General features: G+C 40.0%; 6 protein-coding genes across 6 annotated transcripts; 3 read left to right on the forward strand and 3 right to left on the reverse strand.

Annotated features, from left to right (window-relative positions):
- Window positions 1-4186: 4186 nt before the first annotated feature.
- Window positions 4187-5140, forward strand: EAE97_001756 (uncharacterized protein; the record flags this gene model as incomplete). The annotated part of the gene is made up of 1 exon (XM_038872267.1): window positions 4187-5140. One exon carries the CDS (start codon window positions 4187-4189, stop codon window positions 5138-5140), a length of 954 nt encoding a protein of 317 aa, XP_038736825.1.
- A 725-nt stretch (window positions 5141-5865) lies between these two features.
- EAE97_001757 (uncharacterized protein) lies at window positions 5866-7500 on the reverse strand (the record flags this gene model as incomplete). The annotated part of the gene is made up of 1 exon (XM_038872268.1): window positions 5866-7500. The coding sequence occupies one exon, from the start codon at window positions 7498-7500 to the stop codon at window positions 5866-5868; it is 1635 nt and encodes a 544-aa protein (XP_038736826.1).
- Window positions 7501-8883: 1383 nt separating this feature from the next.
- On the reverse strand, window positions 8884-9633 carry EAE97_001758 (uncharacterized protein; the record flags this gene model as incomplete). The annotated part of the gene is made up of 2 exons (XM_038872269.1): window positions 8884-9179; window positions 9228-9633. 2 exons carry the CDS (start codon window positions 9631-9633, stop codon window positions 8884-8886), a joined length of 702 nt encoding a protein of 233 aa, XP_038736827.1.
- Window positions 9634-10805: 1172 nt separating this feature from the next.
- EAE97_001759 (uncharacterized protein) lies at window positions 10806-12154 on the forward strand (the record flags this gene model as incomplete). The annotated part of the gene is made up of 6 exons (XM_038872270.1): window positions 10806-10976; window positions 11032-11136; window positions 11190-11414; window positions 11475-11510; window positions 11565-11617; window positions 11671-12154. The coding sequence occupies 6 exons, from the start codon at window positions 10806-10808 to the stop codon at window positions 12152-12154; spliced, it is 1074 nt and encodes a 357-aa protein (XP_038736828.1).
- Window positions 12155-12564: 410 nt separating this feature from the next.
- Window positions 12565-14558, forward strand: EAE97_001760 (uncharacterized protein; the record flags this gene model as incomplete). Its single annotated transcript, XM_038872271.1, has 6 exons — window positions 12565-12705; window positions 12791-13442; window positions 13502-13521; window positions 13595-13924; window positions 14014-14272; window positions 14329-14558. The coding sequence occupies 6 exons, from the start codon at window positions 12565-12567 to the stop codon at window positions 14556-14558; spliced, it is 1632 nt and encodes a 543-aa protein (XP_038736829.1).
- Window positions 14559-15160: 602 nt separating this feature from the next.
- Window positions 15161-17103, reverse strand: EAE97_001761 (uncharacterized protein; the record flags this gene model as incomplete). Its single annotated transcript, XM_038872272.1, has 3 exons — window positions 15161-16762; window positions 16813-16984; window positions 17045-17103. The coding sequence occupies 3 exons, from the start codon at window positions 17101-17103 to the stop codon at window positions 15161-15163; spliced, it is 1833 nt and encodes a 610-aa protein (XP_038736830.1).
- Window positions 17104-17840: the final 737 nt, after the last annotated feature.

A 17840-nucleotide genomic window follows, 5' to 3' on the forward strand; every position in this document is an offset into this window, starting at 1 on the left:
TGAAAAAAGCTTGATTTTTTATGCCTCGTTAATCTCATTTAAACAGAAATATAGAATTTCAATTGTTTCTAATTTCATTGATAAGTCTTCAGACTTCAAGTAGATGAACTCATACATAGATTTTTTTTGGCAAATTACTCTCATACCCTTCGAATATGATTTGACTATCGGTAAATTACTCTGATGCCACTAAAAGTGAGTTTATCTACTCTCGCACCACTAAAATTGATCGGAATTCACTCTCGCACTACGTAGATTCTATAATAGCTAGATTCTGTAGGTTTCAAGCTAGAATCTATGATTTTTATTGTGAGCGAAACCTTGTGCTGATTATGTGGCCCTTTCTTGTAGCTAGTATTTATAGTTCTTCTTTGTATAGTTTAGAAACGATAGTCAATTCCCACCCAATTTCTAGTATATCTTGTGAAGCGTTATGCAGAGCCTTCCCCTTCTCTCCTCCGCCAGAGGCGCTACATTATGGTGACTATTCTGTGGTATATGCGAAGGGCTACTCTATGACCCGGGCCCCACCACCTTCTTCTCCTTTACATTATCATTAGAATTCATAAAATTCGAAAGCTAGAATCTATATTATAAAGCTAACATTTATATTGAAAGCCTAGAATCTAAATTTGATAGATTAGATTCTATAATTGAAAGCTAGATTCTAGCTTGTAATCCTAGGTTCTATATATAGATTCTAGCTATAAGAGACTAGAATCCAAGTGGTATGAGAGTAAATTTACAACAATTTTAGTGCGGTGAGACTCCGTGAGAGTAAGATTTTAGACTTTTAGTGCTACGAGAGTAACTTACCGTTTGACTATTCTCATACTTTAAAATTGAGAGGTGATTGACTATTATGCTCTTTAGATTTTATAGTATAGATTCTATATAGAATTTATTCCATAAAAAAGAAAATCAAAGGAGAAGAAATAATACATAATAGAATTTAGCCTAAAATGATTGGAATCTATACCTCTCATATAGAAGCTACCCTCCCTCTATTATAGAATCTAGCCTAAAACAGCTAGAATCTAGCCTAAAATGGATAGATTCTATTATAGAATCTAACATTTCATCTAAGGGACATGAGAGTAAATTAGCTTCTAATTTTAGGGTATGAGAGTTATTTGCCGAGGAGAAAAAGAATTCCAAAGTTAAAAGTAAAAAAACAAAACCCCGATTTTTGAGACAGGAAATCAACATGCTTCTAAGTACACCGTAGACCCTGGATATTTACAGTCCAATATAGCTAAATCCAATACACAAATTTGACTTCCCGCCCAACTCTCCTGTACGAAATTTCTCAATGTCCAAGTTGTCAAGAATTTATCCGACTTCTAAGCTCAGCTTGGCCGGAGAATACAGCGTCATAGATACAACCTATATTGTTAGCTGTCCCTATAGGAGCTTTGCCACTTCAGACGAGTATAGTTAAGTGCTTGGGGTGACTTGAGAATTTATGAACTAGCCCCAGAACACCAACAGACAAAACTTGCTTGAAAATTATGTAAGAGACGGAGATTTAGGCGGATAGTCTGAGATATTGGGGACGATAACGACATGCAACAAGGGAGGTCGGCTTCAATTGATTGATCGCGACGGTATTAAGGAGGCTAAATGCTGCCATTGTGCGAGTTCGCGAGGTTGATTCATGAATGTTGATAGGCGAGGATCAAGTATACAATCGAAAAGATAGTACCAGAGCGTAGAGAAAGTACTAGACATTTCCATGTCGGTTTCTCAAGGACAACGTGGTCCCTGATCGGCATTCCCTCGCAATTCCTTTATGAAGCCACGTTTCTTGGGTATTCCCACTCCATTCGAAAGCACGCACGTTTCTTCGTCCCATGCAGTCATACAGTATTCTTGAATGTTAATATCGGGGTATCGATCATGTGATATAAGAGGGTACTGTATTAGCAAGCGAGGTGCTAGCGCTTCTTAATAAGTACTTAGTAATAGCTTCCCATATTTAATAATGATCAAGAACGATTACAATCATGATAAGCTAGAGTACTTTACACTTATCAACCAAGTTGATACCAACAATTACATACCGGCAATGGTCCACTCGAGTTGATACAGAACAACTATCTATGGCCGTTGCCGTACGTTTGCAACTTGTCCTCATTGGAAAATAATAATGCCCACCTAAGAAACAGCAAGTAAGCTTCTTACGAGTACAGTCCTCGATTAATGGCTAGGAGATATACGATATCTCCGATAAAGATTTCGAAGCAAAATCTCATTCTTATTAAGCACAAACTACCAAGACTGAAACTTAAGTTTCTTGCAGATTTTTTAGTCAAAGATTATCTATCTCGGGACCGATAACCGATATCCCTGCTACGTGCACGACCCTACTATGTGCATGCTTTTATTATTTATATAGAAAATTGAATTAAAAATTGAAAAAGCGATATTATAATTTGAAATTCAAAATTGAGATAATTGAAATAAACTTATATAATATTTTGAAATAAAAAAATTAAAAATCTCAAAAATTATAATAATAATAATAATAAATAAGATATCAATTTTTATAAAAAAAAAATTTATTTATTAATATATTTTATAATATAATTAAAAATATAAGTTTTTTTTAATGAAATTATGAAATTCCATATATTATAATATAAGATATTTGAAAAAAACTAAAGTTTTTTATCGAAAATTTGAAATTATATTAATATTAAATTCTAATATATTTTATAAAAAATATTTTAATAATTAATTATTAATAGAATAATGAATTTATAATATTTTATTCTATTTTTAAGTTATATAATAACAGTAATCTTTTAAAAAAATATAAATATATTAAAATCTATAATTTATTAATATTATATTTAAATAAAGATTTATAAAAACTTATTAAGAATTTGATTTAATCTAATAATAAATATAATATAAGTATTTATTAATTTTTTTAAGAAATTTCAATTTTAAACTTTTTTGTTATATAGTTTTTAATCAATTATTAAAGAATGAAACTATATTGATCAGATTTTGATTTAATAAAAAATTTAAATTTTGAAAATTAAATTATTAGTTGATATTAAATCAATTTTTATTTAAAATAATTTTTATATAATTTGAATCTTATTATATATAATAGAATTAAGATTTAGATAATTTTAAAAATAAAATTTCAAAAATAAAAGATATTTTTTAAATAATTTTCTTTTATTAATCAAAACTTTATATATTTTAATATTTAATATAATCCCTTTTTTAAAAACTTATTTTTTAAATCTTTAATATTAAATATAAAATTTAAATTCATTTTAAAAAATATTTTTAACTTTTCTAAAAATATTATAAATCATTAGAAAAATCTAATAATCTATATTAAAACTAATTCTTTTTACTTTTTTGATTTTTTTGATTTTTTTATAATATTATTAATATCAAAAAATCTATAAAAATTTATTATAATTCTATAAATAGATTTTAATATATTATTTATTAAGAAATTATATATCAAGATTCTATATTCTCTTTATTTAATTATTCAATCAATTCTTAATTTAATAATTCGAAATCCTTATAAATCGAAATTGATAATATTAATTAATTACTGAATTAAATTTTATATTAATATAATGATTTTTATATTTTAAATTGATTTTTGTTTTGATATAAAAAAAGTGTGCATATAGTAGGGTCGTGCATGTAGTAGGGATATCGGTTAATCACGTGATCTAAAGAGTATCACCCCTCCTTTCACTTCCAAAGAAAAACCTAAATTCTTTCCCAAGCTTCATTTCTAACCAACTTTTAATCTTGGAGTAGTGTTCTGTATCTTTCTGTCTAATGGTCTTCTCATGATACCCAAATTTCCAAGAAAAGCGTGATTGTGATGGTTTGAATGAATGTGAATATCAAAGAAGATCTTCCTCTCAGGCAAATATATTTCCCTGGTCTCTCTATTTATACGTATTCTTGTACAACTTGGATGATTTATCATCTATTGCCTATCCCCGAATCCAATGCGCCCCATAAAACCCCACAGGAGAGTATCATTGTGCTTGGAATTATTAATGATGGTTGACCTCACATGAGATATAAATACCTGAGCAGAACTGCGAGAATCAGCTATTTTATCCATCAATCCAATCTATTTTATCACACAAATATACCTTAAAACGCTAAATACTTCCAATAAACAAACCACAAAATGCTCGCCCTCACAGGAACCACCGGCAAAATAGGCAAAGCAGTCCTCAACGCCATCCTCTCTCGCTCCCTCATCTCCCCCTCCGAACTCATCATCTGCACCTCTTCAGACCCCTCGGACGCCAAATTCGACACCCTCAAATCGCAAGGTATCCAAGTCCGAAAATCAGACTACAATGATCCATCTACCATGAAGAGCGCTTTCGCTGGCGCCGACAAACTTCTCTTGATATCCACTCCTCAAAATGATCTCGATTACAACAATGCTCCTCACGGCCAAGGACGCGAAAAACACCATTTTGCCGCTATAGATGCGGCGCGAGAAGCTGGTGTAAAACATATTGTTTATGCGTCATTAGCGTTCGGATTGGAGAGTAAGACGGGTGTTATGCGTGCGCATTTGAGAACTGAAGCGTATCTGAAAACATTGACAGATATCAAGTGGACGATTGTGCGAGAGGGACTTTACCAGGAATCCTGGCCGCTGTATGCAGGTTTCTACGACACGGTTGCGGATCCCAGGGAAGAATTGGTGGTTGCGGGGGATGGACCATTGAGCATGATCAGTTTGGAGGATCTGGGAACTGCGAATGCGTTGGTGTTGGCGGATAAATCGGGGAGGTATGAAGGACAATTCTTTTACTTGAGTCCGAGGAAAATAGTGTCTTTGACTGAGGTTTTGAAGACGGTATCGCAGATTAAGGGGAAGGAAATTAAATTGAAGATTGTGTCGGATCAGGAATATATCGATTATTATGCGGAGAAGGGATTTCCCAAAGCGATGTTGGAGTGGTGGGTTAGCAGTTATACTGCGCTTAGTGAGGGAGAGTGCGAGATTAAGGATGGAAAGTCCGATGAGTTGTTGGCGAGTGTGGGTGTGAATCCTAAGGAGATGGAAGAGACGGTCAGGGAGATGATGGCGGGAGGCTTGAGAGGTCATGATAAGTTGACTTGAGGAGAGAAAGAGTCCCTTTTCCCGTTTTGTGATGCCTAGGTGCTGTATTTTAATACAAAAGTCTATGTAGTAAACCTTTTTTCTGAAAGTCTGCACTTTCGAAATACTAGGCAGTGTTTTGATATGGATGGTGAACCGTAGTGAAGTAGGACCAATCGAGCAAAGAGCTATTGTGAGTTTTTGCATGGAAATCGATGGACTCCTGCTAGGTTAGGATCTAGACCAGGATAATGTTATTAACAGCAGAATGGCATACATATTGAATGAGGAGCCTTGATCCAATCTATCAAAACAACGAAAGATGATGCATCACATGTATAGTCACCAAGTGCCAAATAGTTGTTCCAGAACTTATTATTGTTGCAATGCAATGCAATAAATGCAGGCTCTGTTTAAAATGTATCCCCCATATATCCCATGTGAATGCAATCAATGCACCTAATTACATTGTATGTTCCCGTGTACCTAGTACCTCTCATGTACCTCAATACTCCTGTATTTCCTGGTACATCATCTTGATGAATGATCTCTAATCAGCAAAAGCAAATGGGTATCTTAGTAAAAACGCCAAATATGCAACGCTCATGTCAGCTCCAAATTGCTAGCAAATAGCTAGAAAATAACTTTAAGTATGCAAATGCTTCCTTACTTGTACGTGCCGTGAATAGATGCCCTTTCCGTCTAATGAGAAGAATCATTCAGTCTGTTTTTACGCTGACAGGGGATTAAGTGTCTGCTTCGACTTCAATGTCAGACTCGTCTTCTCCCTTGACTTCCTCAAGCTCCATATCATTCTCCGTATCCGCTTCAACCTCTGCTTCATCGTCACTGTCTTCAAAAGTTCTCTTTCTCTTTCTAGAACCCTTGCCAACCTTCTTTACAACTTTCTTGACAACTGCCTTCTTGCCAGCTCTGAAGCCTGGTTGCTTCTTGTCTCCAGTTCTATTGACTAGGTGCTCAATTGGACAAACAGTGCTTTCCCAATCCACAGAACCCTCGGTTGTTGCAGCTCTACAGCGACCACATGTCTTTCCATGTCGGAGGAACAATTGATGGAGGGAATATTTCAAGTGATCGGGAATTCGAACTTCGCAGTGGCTGAAGGTTTGATCACGGCTTGCTTTCTCTGGAACCCAACCCAGCCAAGTACAATGGCGCCAGACATGCGTGTCGACAGCAAAGCTGGGTCTTCCCAAGCAGAACAAAGCAACACATGCTGCAGTTTTGACTCCAATACCTGGCAGATCCATCAATACCCGCATGGCAGCTGGCTTATCCAATGAGTGAACATAGTCAAGTGAGAGCATGTTCTCTCGCAAGCTCTTGATTTCGGCTTCCTTTTGCTCTCTGGTCTCCAGAACCTTTCCGACGAATGGAACTGGAACATCAGTATCAATCTCCTTCAGTAGAGACTCTAGAAGCTTGGTGTTTTTATCGAAAACCACTTGTAAAATTGCCTTAATATAGCCTGCCTTAACTTTCGCAAGACCACCCGACCTGATAGCCTCCTCAACATCTTCCTGTGATGAAGCAAGTACGGCCTCCCAAGAAACACTGCCGGCACCCTTTCCAGACGTTCTCAATCCATACTCCGCCTTCAGACCAGCCATTGATTTGTTGGCGTTGCCAGCGGTCGTCGCAGCGCTGAGAAGGGTTCTCATAGTCGCGTCGAGAACATCCGGGACCTCTCCACATCCAGTTACAGTCTCGGATGGAGCTGGAACTGAATCTGGTGGCTTGACTTCACCATGCAGAGCAGTCAACAAGCTGTTGACCGTCTCGGCCTCTTGCGCAGTGGGCGAGACGTGATCGGGGAAAGGTGTTTCACCAAAGACAATACCATAGCTCTTCTTCTTTACCTTGGCAGGCTTAGCTGGAGAGCCATCAATTTCCGCGGATACATCGACAGCCATCTTCTTGCGTGGCGATCTCTTCTTCTTGGGCTCTTCTTCCTTGATATCCTCAAGAAGATTGGGATTAAGTGAATCGCCAAGATTAAGTGGCTTCTCCTCATCTTCATCTTTGATAGAAGTTTTAACAGTAGTCTTGGTCGCTCTGGCTCGGGTGGCTCTCTTAGGAGTCACTTTCGCGCCGGTATTGCCGAAATCGTCCTCGAGAAGATCACCCTTTTGTCCCATTCCATGAGGAAGGATATCCCAACCACCTCTCATTGGCTCCACCGCTAACTTTGCCTTCTTTGGTGGAGCACGCTTTCGGGATTTGGTTGGCGAACCGGTGGCGACATTTTCGAGAATTTGTTTCCCGTCGGCGGGTGTATTTGGTGGAGATGAAAGAGTTGCTGCTGCAGAGTTTAAAGCAGCAGCAGCTTCTGCGGCCTTGGTGGCGGCTCGAGTGGGCATGATGAAATTGAGAATCTTGAAACCTGACCTTAACTGAATTGGATGTTGATTTGGAGGATATAATCAAAAGCAGCTCAAGGAAGAGACTGAATGATAGAAGTAAAGAGATGCAGGGCAGAAATGATAGACCGATTGTAAGAAAGAATAGAGATGAATTGTGGTTGTGAGGTGGAAGAAAACAAGATGCGAAGAGTGAGTAGAAGTACGAATGATGAGATGTCAATATACCTTTGACAATGAAGAATGAAGCTATATTCTCTATGATGACAATATCGACGCCACTGATACTTTCACTAATACAAAATGAGTAGTTGTTTGATGGACTTTGACTGTAGAGAGGCTCGAGCGTCAGAAACACTAGCTATCTTTTCTAGTATCTTTCCACTTGGGGAAACTTCGGGATAATTTGTGAAAATATATCACAGAGTACGAGTAGAAGAAGGATGTTGAGAAATGATTTTAGAAACTTTTGATGTATCTTGTTATTCATGATCAGAACTCAAAAGAAACAGAGAAAATGCTAAATTCACTTCAATTGAAATTCTCATTACAAATTATCTGGATAAAATCAAGCCATAAAAGTTCATTCACTCTTTTTTCTTGATTGGAAAGAGATGCAAATGGTTTATTTCTTGGTTAGTCCTGACATTCACCTTGATACATCATCCTATCAGAATACAGCTGGTGAATGGACGAAAACGAAATGATAAGGATGTTGTGAATTGTTTGTCATGTAAAAAACAAGGAGAGGAAAGAAAGCTGTGAACATGGTTAGTTACCTCAACCATACCTATTGAGTACTTACTTGTCTTCGTCTTTGCAGTTCATTGATCAACCAGATATCAATTCTCACTGGCCAGTTATGGGAAATTTAAAGAAACTCTCTGGGTCCCTTGATAATCAAACATGTATATCAAATATCTAGAGATTGATATGAGATATACAAATGTTGGAGGATGATGGAGTTTGAAAGATCAGATACATCTACCTGATGCCCAACTCTGACGGGGAACGATTGGTATGGGTGAGACATGATATACACGGAGTATTTGATCTCAAGCAGATTTTTGCAGTCAATGCATGCGATTCCGCAGAGTAAAATATTCTGCTTGAAAACAGCGACATCTATACGACTGACTCTTCCCTTTTCACCCCAGGCTGGAACGAGCTTCCAACCATTATCATCTAAGGCTGCTCATTTACCTATTTGAACGCCTGGCACATCTTATCTGTGAATGCAATGCTTCAGAAATTGATGCTCGAGATATGCGGAGAGGAAAGGTTTACTTCGCATTCGATGCAAGTTTAAGGAGAATAGTCAAGTGTATTTGGAACTTCACTTGCTGGTAAAGGTTGTTTTCGATTATCATCCCACTACTTGCTTTATTTTTCTACCACACTTCTATCGCCAGGAAGCCTCCTCATGAGCCAGAAAGTAAAAGGGCCTACTCTCTCATCGATATCCTTCCATTCTTTATCCGGACTGTCGGTCTGTGGATGGTTGATGTTCTCTTCGACGTAGACAAAACCGTTCACATCATATAGAGGTCGTCCGTACGGCGTTGCATCTAGAAGAAACTCATACCCTAACTCATCCGCTTTTTTGATACCCCAGCTCATAAACTGTTGACCGACCCCTTTGCGTCGATAGTCTGGATGGGTAAATACGATATGAAGATCTTGTACTTCGGTCAATTCCAAGCAGTAAATTTGACTATTTTACTCACAGATGTGTGGTTTCTGCGCCACTTTATACCGAGGTCTAGAATGTGTTTGCAGTGCCTGCTCGACATACTTGCGGGAGCTATCGTTAGGAAACCAAGTCACAGTAGAAGGGGGTGGGTTTTCAAATGGGTTTTCATTGTAGATTTTCCATAGTGCCCCTCCTGCAATTCTTCCATTTTCGGTATCGACGACTTTTTGCCAGTAACTCGATGGATCGTGCGTATGCCATAGCTTCAGCCGAGTTGTTGCTTCATTAATCGCATCTTCGCGGGCATTGTCACTTGTTCCATGGATGGGGAACCAAAGATGAAAGAACTTTTGCAAAGGGCTTTCATAGGACTCAAATAAGCACCGTGTAAGCGCAGGAAAACCAACCTCGAAATCAATGGGTTGAAGCTGGAGAGTCATTTCGAGACTTCCGAGTGCTAACATGTAGTCATATCGTTGAGATGGACAGAAGTGAGGTCGTTTCGAGCGTTCTGAACAGGCGAGAACTAGGCGATAATTACATGTGCCAGCTATTCCTAGAATTGGATTGGTTACACATTGCTTGAAGTACCGTACAAAGTCGCGTTTCATTGAAGTTGGATCTCGTTAACCCTAAGAAGCTATGGGAACTAGGGTCCGGAACAAAGCCCGGATAATTTAGAGTGGGCCAGTAAGCACTAAGCCAGGGCCATCCAGACTGCCGGTAGTGATCCCGCACCAACGATTCGTCCAGACTAGACATTCCCTGATGGGGCTTGGGCATAGACGCAGTCGTTTGAAATGAAAAGGTAATAAGACTCTGAGCCAAGTGTAGTGCGGGGCTTAGGTATGTCAACGTTACATCAATATATGCAACTGGCATGAAAAGGATAATTCTTATCAAGCAGAGAAGTCGTCACCCTTCTTTTGCCGAAATACATACATAGTCCGAGAAGGGTTCCTTTGCTTCATAATCTTCTTCGAGCTGCCTTATGGGGAAACGGCACCAGGATCGTGTGGCAAGCATTCAATCCTAGATTCCAATCACAGTTTACAATGGTTTAGCTTCCAAGCAAAAGCTGGAAAATCACAAACTACACCTCGTAATAGCGCCGAGCATTCAGCCGTCACATCTTCTAGGATAGAGCTTTTCATTTTGGAAGAAAAGGTATGTGATATCAAGTTTCAACGCAAAATCATGAAATAGGATCACTAGAATTTCGTGTTACCTGAATCTGTTGATAGCAATCTTCTACGAGCTTTGGCATATCGCAATGAATGTCAATCAAGATTTGCATTTACCAGTCGCACATACCAACCATGTTCCATGCAAATGAGGCCGACTTTATCCAACTGTTAGGAGCGTCATAATAACCTCCCCTTGACATTCGTAATGTTTGAAGTTTGAATGCTATCGCTCAGGGAACAAGTATTGTCATGATTCCCGGTCTTCCATTTACCTACTTGTCTTAAGATCACCGTTAAACATCATAGTCTACAAGCATGATTAGACCACATCGTATATTGTTTCTTGGTTCGCCTTTCGACAAGAACATTCATTTCAAACCAGCCCGTTTTCTTCTCTCCTTCACTTCCCCCTTTCGGCATCTAACATGAACCAAACCCAGGCTCTTATTACGAGTTCCAACAAGACTCCTTTGGTGCAGATATTTGTGTGGATTCCAATTACTGCCTCAGCTCTAGGAGTATGTGCGCATCTAAGTACGAAATTGGCTATTTCGGAGAAGTTTGAATGGCAAGATCATTTCGTAATGATATCAATGGCGAGCGAAGCAAGTTCTGATAAAATGCAGAAGTGTTCTGACAGTTGACTTGTAGGTTTTTTCCATCGGCCAGACAATTGCGGTTGCAATTCAATGTGCAAATGGGTTTGGTAAATTTCTCGAAACATTGACAGACGAGCAAGTAGAGATGATTCTGAAAGTATTTGATCATAATTCAAGATTAATACACCAAACTAATCGATAGTGCTCTAGGCAGACTTTTCAGCAAGTATACTTTATATCACGAGCTTGTTCTTCGCAAAAATGTCTATAGTAATGTTCATCTATGACTTCACACCTATTGCAGCTGAGAGGATAGCGACAAAAGTTCTTGGGAGTGTGATATCATTATGGGCTGTTACTTCTATTTTGGCCGTTGTCTTTCAGTGCCGGTCTTCGAAAGTATGGGATAGCATATCCGGCGAATGTTTCAATCAAGTCAGTATTTTCTACTTTCTACCTTTGCATTTGAACTCTTGCTGATATTCTTTGACCAAGACAGCTTTCTGGAATTATAGCGCAATCGTTAACATTGTGAGCGATGCCAGTCTAATATTGCTTATAGCATTCATAGCATTACATATACAGACTACCTGGAGTAGAAAACTCACGTTGATATGTATCTTTGGCACTCGTGTCTGGTCAGTATCAGTACAACAACATTTAGAAATTTAATCTACTAAACTACATTTAGTGTCATTGCTGCTGTATGCTGCCAGCTATTTTATTTGAACCAAAGGATGCAAGATCCAACCTTTGATCCGTGGCGAACGACAATTTGCAACCAGATCGTGCAATGCCTTAGCATTATCACAGCATGTGTTCCATACTTGAAAATGTTTCTCGATAGTTTAGAGTCGGGATTGTTACGGTTGGATGACTTGCGTCGACGAGGTGGCAGGGCGGTAGAAGATGATCGTGATTCTAATCGCATCACCTCTGATTCTCGAGGGATCAAAAAATCAAAGATAGCAAAGATGATCAGCCAGAAATTGGGCTTTGCGCATCGGAGAAATTTAGAGAGCCAGAAACTGTCGGAATTTGCGCCGGCCCCTTTAGCTGCTCAACCAGATGCCGTTATGGTAATCGATGAAGGAAATCTATGGGACGGACACAGCGAATCTAGTCAATCTAGAATCATAACCAAACCTCGTACGTGGAAATCAGATGTAAATTAAATGTAAATTAGATAGATAGAAGAAAGTCTCACGACATCAGTATCAATCAGTATCCACCATATTTGAAATCTCTCCAGGAGCATGAAACTACCGCATAACACAAAACAAACCCCGGACTAGTGCCTCCAGGAATGATTTGTATTCTTGATATGTATCAGGGGTCCAAATCCCAGTCTAGAACAACGGATCGGCTCTTGTACATGTGCAACTCCATGGATAAAAAAACACATGTAGCATTTTTATCAGACCCCTGTGAGAGCCTGTAACCATCTAATCTCTGCAAGCACATCGTTTGGATAAATCACCTCACTTTCTATTGTTTTAAGAGGAAAGAAAATGAGAAATTCTCTTTGAAGACATCTTCAACTCTGAGGTTCGAGAGTCAACAAATTAACATCCATATCACCAAAATGACCACACATAAACGCGATGATGAAGTCGAAGCTGTGGAGCTCGGCGCCGTTCATAACAAAAATCTAACACGCCATGATAGTGGAGAAAGTAGAGATCGAGATGAATTGATACGATTGGGGAAAAAGCCAGTTCTGAAGGTCCGTTAAATGTATAGTTTCATAACCATCGCTTACCAACCCAAATTTCCACAAGACGATCCATCATAAACTAACAACTCCATAGAGAAACTTTGCATTCATGTCCATCCTCGGATTCAGCTGCACCATTCTGATAACCTGGGAAGGGAGCTTGACCGTATTCATCAGCGGTCTTCAAAATGGTGGCCCCGCCGGAATAATCTACGGCTTTATCTTCGTCTGGATTGGAAATCTCTCTGTGTTTTCCACGCTCTCGGAGCTGGTTTCTATGGCTCCCACTTCGGGTGGTCAGTACCATTGGGTTTCGATGCTTGCGCCGCCTCGCTGCTCTAAATTTCTGAGCTATATAACCGGCTGGTTGACTGTTACTGGGTGGCAGGGTCTTGTTGCTTCGGGTGGATATCTCACCGGGACGATTATTCAGGGTTTGATCGTGTTGACTGTTCCTTCGTATGCGGCGTCGAAAACTTCGTGGCAAGGCACGTTATTGTACTGGGCAGCGATTTTCTTCGCAGTCTTTATCAATACGGTAGTTAGTAGTTTATTACCGAAGTTTGAAGGTTTGATCCTGGTTCTACATATTCTAGGCTTCTTTAGTATCTTGATCCCTTTGGTTATACTAGCACCGCATGATTCGGCAAAGGATGTGTTTACTGGCTGGCTGAATGAAGGAAATTGGTCAAGTCAGGGACTTTCGTTTTTTGTCGGGCTGATTGGAAATGTTTTCGCGTTTCTTGGTAAGCTTTTTGATATCTTTCGAGGGTAGTTGTATAATGTGTTAACACTGTCTTCTCAGGTGCGGATGGAGCATTCCATGTAAGTCTTCTATTAAACGAGGCAATGAATAATGCCTAGCGAGAATTTCAAAGGAGACTAACACGCAATGCAGATGTCAGAAGAAATCCGCAATCCATCTCTCGTAGTACCCAGATCCATCATCCTGAGCGTAATATTGAACGGAAGCATGGGTTTTGCAATGATAATAGCAATTCTATTTTGTCTTGGAGACATTGATGCGGCGTTATCAACAGACACCGGATACCCATTTATCGAGATTTTCTTCCAAGCGACTAGATCTGTGAGTGGATCGGCAACTATGGCGTCGCTAGTGGCTGTATTAGGTCTATGCGCTACTGTTGGCAGTCTCGCTTCGACATCCCGTATGCTTTGGTCGTTTGCTAGAGATCATGGTGTGCCTGGTTGGAGAACCATTTCAAAGGTGGGTGTGCAACACTGTTTTTGATCCTACAAATTTGTTCTTGGCCTATATTGTATTTGACACTAACACGGCTCTGCATCTTGATCTAGGTTGATAGTCGCACTATGATTCCGCTATGGTCTATCGCTATCACATGCGTTGTCTCATGCTTACTTGCATTGATCAATATTGGGTCCGCGACCGTCTTCAACGATGTTGTATCTTTATCTGTCGCTGGTCTCTACAGCTCATATCTCATCTGCGCCGTCCTCTTACTATATCGTCGTCTCACTGGAGGGTTTCAAAAACGCGTAGACATCTCTGACGGACCAGCTTTGGTAAACACTACAGGTGCTCAATTGGTTTGGGGTAAGACACATCTTCTTTTTTCAGTGTTGCAAAACTAACTCGAGCCAAAATAATAGGACCATGGCATGTTCCCGGAGTATTCGGTATTATCAACAACACTTTCGCTATTCTTTACTTGACTATTATTCTGTTCTTCAGCTTTTGGCCCTCTGCATTACCTGTTACTGCAGCGAACATGAACTACAGCTCTTTGGTTACTGGCTCTGTAATGATATTTAGTATAATATACTATATTATACGAGGAAGACATGAATGGAATGGACCAGTTGTCGAGATTCATTTGTGATATTTCAAAAGCAATAGGATTTGCTTAATTGAGACTCTCACACGTACTAAGCTCAAGTGCTGGAGAGGAAGATGGAATCAGCGTAAATGAATAGGGACCACAAATATATATTATAGATAGATCTGGACAAGATTATATAAAATCAATTTTGATGAGATATGGGAGACTTGGAGCAAGTTCGTAATTGGATGTTTGACTCGCGCAAAATTTGCGTGGAAAGTCATATTCAGTACTCTACCAGATTTTGTACACTAGATGGATCGGCTATGTACTGGTAGGTAGTCACCACTAAGAAACAAGGGAATCTTTGCATAAAATGAAGCGTATTCAATTGTTGAACGCCAGTTCTGATAAAGCATTTTGGAAACAATTCACATTTGCCTTACTTAGTTTGTTCGAGTTCTTCTATTGCCGCTTTCTCTTGTGGCCCTCAAGAAAGGGCCTTTGCGGAGATTGTCTTTTCAAATGTACATGATAAATATTCGCATAACTAAAGGTATCTTACATTTGATATTATCTCAGAAATTTGCCACCCTTGATAAAGACGTCCGCCTATAACGATAGCCAGCCTTTCATTCCATCTATTACTACTCTATCTCCAATTAATTCATCCCCAACATGACTTTAATTCCCCTCCATTTACCCTTCACCCCAGCTCCATACCCAATGTTCACCACCGCCTTCGTAAATGCGAAGCCTTTTGTAGTGTCCGGAATCGGGTATCGAAGTGGGGGAGGAATAGCAGTACAAGCAGGAGACCATGGCCAACGATCCTCACAGACAGCTTTGATATTACAAAGTCCCCTTAAGCCCTCCTCACCTGCGAATCTTCCGTAACCACTACCTGCCACGCCGCCAAATGGTAATTGGACTGCATAGTATGCACCAAAATCATTTATAGCTACCATACCAGCTTTGATGTTCTTGACTATGGCGTTTAGTTCCCAATCTTTGGATCCAAAGACTGATGCACCGAGTCCGAAATCAGGTTGGTTTGCAATATTGCAAGCATCTTCAGGGTTCTTGGCTCTCATAACAACACAAATAGGTCCGAAACACTCTTCATTAGCAATAGCCATTTCAGGGGTGACATCGACGAGTAGAGTAGGACTAAAGTAATGTCCAGAGCGATGGACTGGATGGTTAAAACGTTTACCGCCAACCAATAGACGAGCTCCATCCGAGACAGCTCCTGCGATCAATTTCTCGAGTCGGTCAAATGAAGCATCAGAAATGACTGCTCCGACATCAACTGGCGATTCTGCAGTAGAGTCGAGAGCAGAGCCGACTCGAAGAGCTCGAATTCGTGGCTCGAGTGTTGCGACAATTTTGTCGTAAACGTCTGGGAGACCAATAATTCGTTCGATACCAATACAATTTTGTCCAGCGGCTTGAAATGTACCACGAAGGAGGATTTCGGTGATACGTGGAAGGTCTTTGACGGCGGAATTCATGACAACCACAGCATCCTTCCCTCCAAGTTCCGCGACGACTGGAATTAAAGGCTTAGATGCTGCCGCAGCTACCAATTTGGCGACTGGTCGACTACCGATGAAAGTAATATGAGAGATCCTAGGATGAGACGAGAGATGATTCGCGGTATCTGGCCAACATGTAACAACTTGAATCAAATTAGAGTCATGACCACATGCATATAATGCTCCTCTTGCAATAAGAGAAAAATGCTGTGCACTCCAAGCTGTATTTTCGGATGCTTTCACCACAATTCCATTTCCAGAGAAAATCGCGGAGATTATTGGGCCAAGCAAATTGTGAAGAGGATAGTTCCAAGAGACCAGAGCAGCGACAACTCCCAAGGGTTCGTATTGAACCGTATTCTTCTTATACATCATGAGCAAGTTCGTAGGTCTTCGAGAAGGACTCAATGCCTTTTCACCATGTTCCAAAGTCCAGTTAAGCTTCTCGACAGTCACTAAGATTTCTCCTAATGCGGCGTCAATCATGGTTTTGCCTGAATCCAAACATGCGACCCTGCAAAGCTCATCCTGGTGATCCAATATGTATGCCATCATCGAGCGTAGTACCTGTCGCCTTTGAGTAAATGTAGTTCGCGCCCATTTCTTTTGTGCGACATGTGCCTTCTCAATTGCTCTATCAATATCTTCGGGGGTTGAAGGGGTGACATATCCTAGGAATTGACCAGTCGCGGGAGCATAACATCGAATTTTTGAGGATTCGGCGGTCTATATATCATCAGCATCGTTGCCCCTGTGCCCATCTTGTTTCCACCAACCTTGATGCTCGGATTTTCCAGAATCTTCTTATCCTCTGGTGCCTTGAGTTCAGCAATAGAATAGCGTAAAATTGGCTCCGCATTATACCATTCAATTAAACGAATTGTTCCGTAGAGAATACATCCAACAACTGCTGTGGCCCCAGCGGCTAATGTGAACATGAGCTTCTCACTATAGAGACACATCTAGATTAGCAATAGTTCCCAAGTTTTCTGCGCCAACTCAACGTACACATCTGAATGCTTCCAGCCTGCAAAGGGTCCATCTGGAAGGGGGTGGTCTCTTTCCATTTCGTCGATTGCACCTTAGCAATATTGGTAGATACTGGGTTATGCTGGCCGATTGGGGGGCCTATTTTCAAAAGAGGGTATCCAGCACTATGCCCATTTACCAGAAGAAACACAGAAATTTGTTCATACAACTGAATGATCATCAACCCTTTCAAAACATGCTCTCGAAGAACAACAACTTTGCGAGAAAAGGAATAAGCAGCTTCGCAATGATGGCCCAAACAAATTTCTGGGGAGAGCTTAATCCCTGCTAATTTCATCACGGAACTTTCCGCACAAGACCCCGAAAGATGACAACGTTGAACTACGTAAATCAATTCAGCCTATATGCAAAACACGGACCGAAGGGCCTCGTTTTACTGCATCGGGTTGTCCTTTGAAGTACTATGCCGTAGTAGATGTTAGGAAGGATGAGAGGCGTTATTCGATCCGATTTCCCCGTGACTTTACTATGATCATGGGATTGGGTTAAGATTACTGGATTGGATTCCAACCTACAATGTGCTGGTTGAAGTGAGGAGAGAAAGACACGAAGAGCTAGGTCTCACGACGTGAATTCTAGTATGAAGCCAAAATCTCATACTAGGGGAAGAAAAATATATAGTACAAGTTGTATTTTCTGCCGCGAATATGCCAACTCATCCAAGCATTGCAATTATGGTGGCAGACAAAATATTACAGTGTTCAATTCGTCCTACAAAGTATTGTAGACTGCGTAACATTTCTTGATGTTATAT

This window comes from Botrytis byssoidea (genome assembly GCF_014898295.1).
Source record: "Botrytis byssoidea strain MUCL 94 chromosome Unknown BBYS_003, whole genome shotgun sequence".
NCBI lineage: Eukaryota > Fungi > Ascomycota > Leotiomycetes > Helotiales > Sclerotiniaceae > Botrytis > Botrytis byssoidea.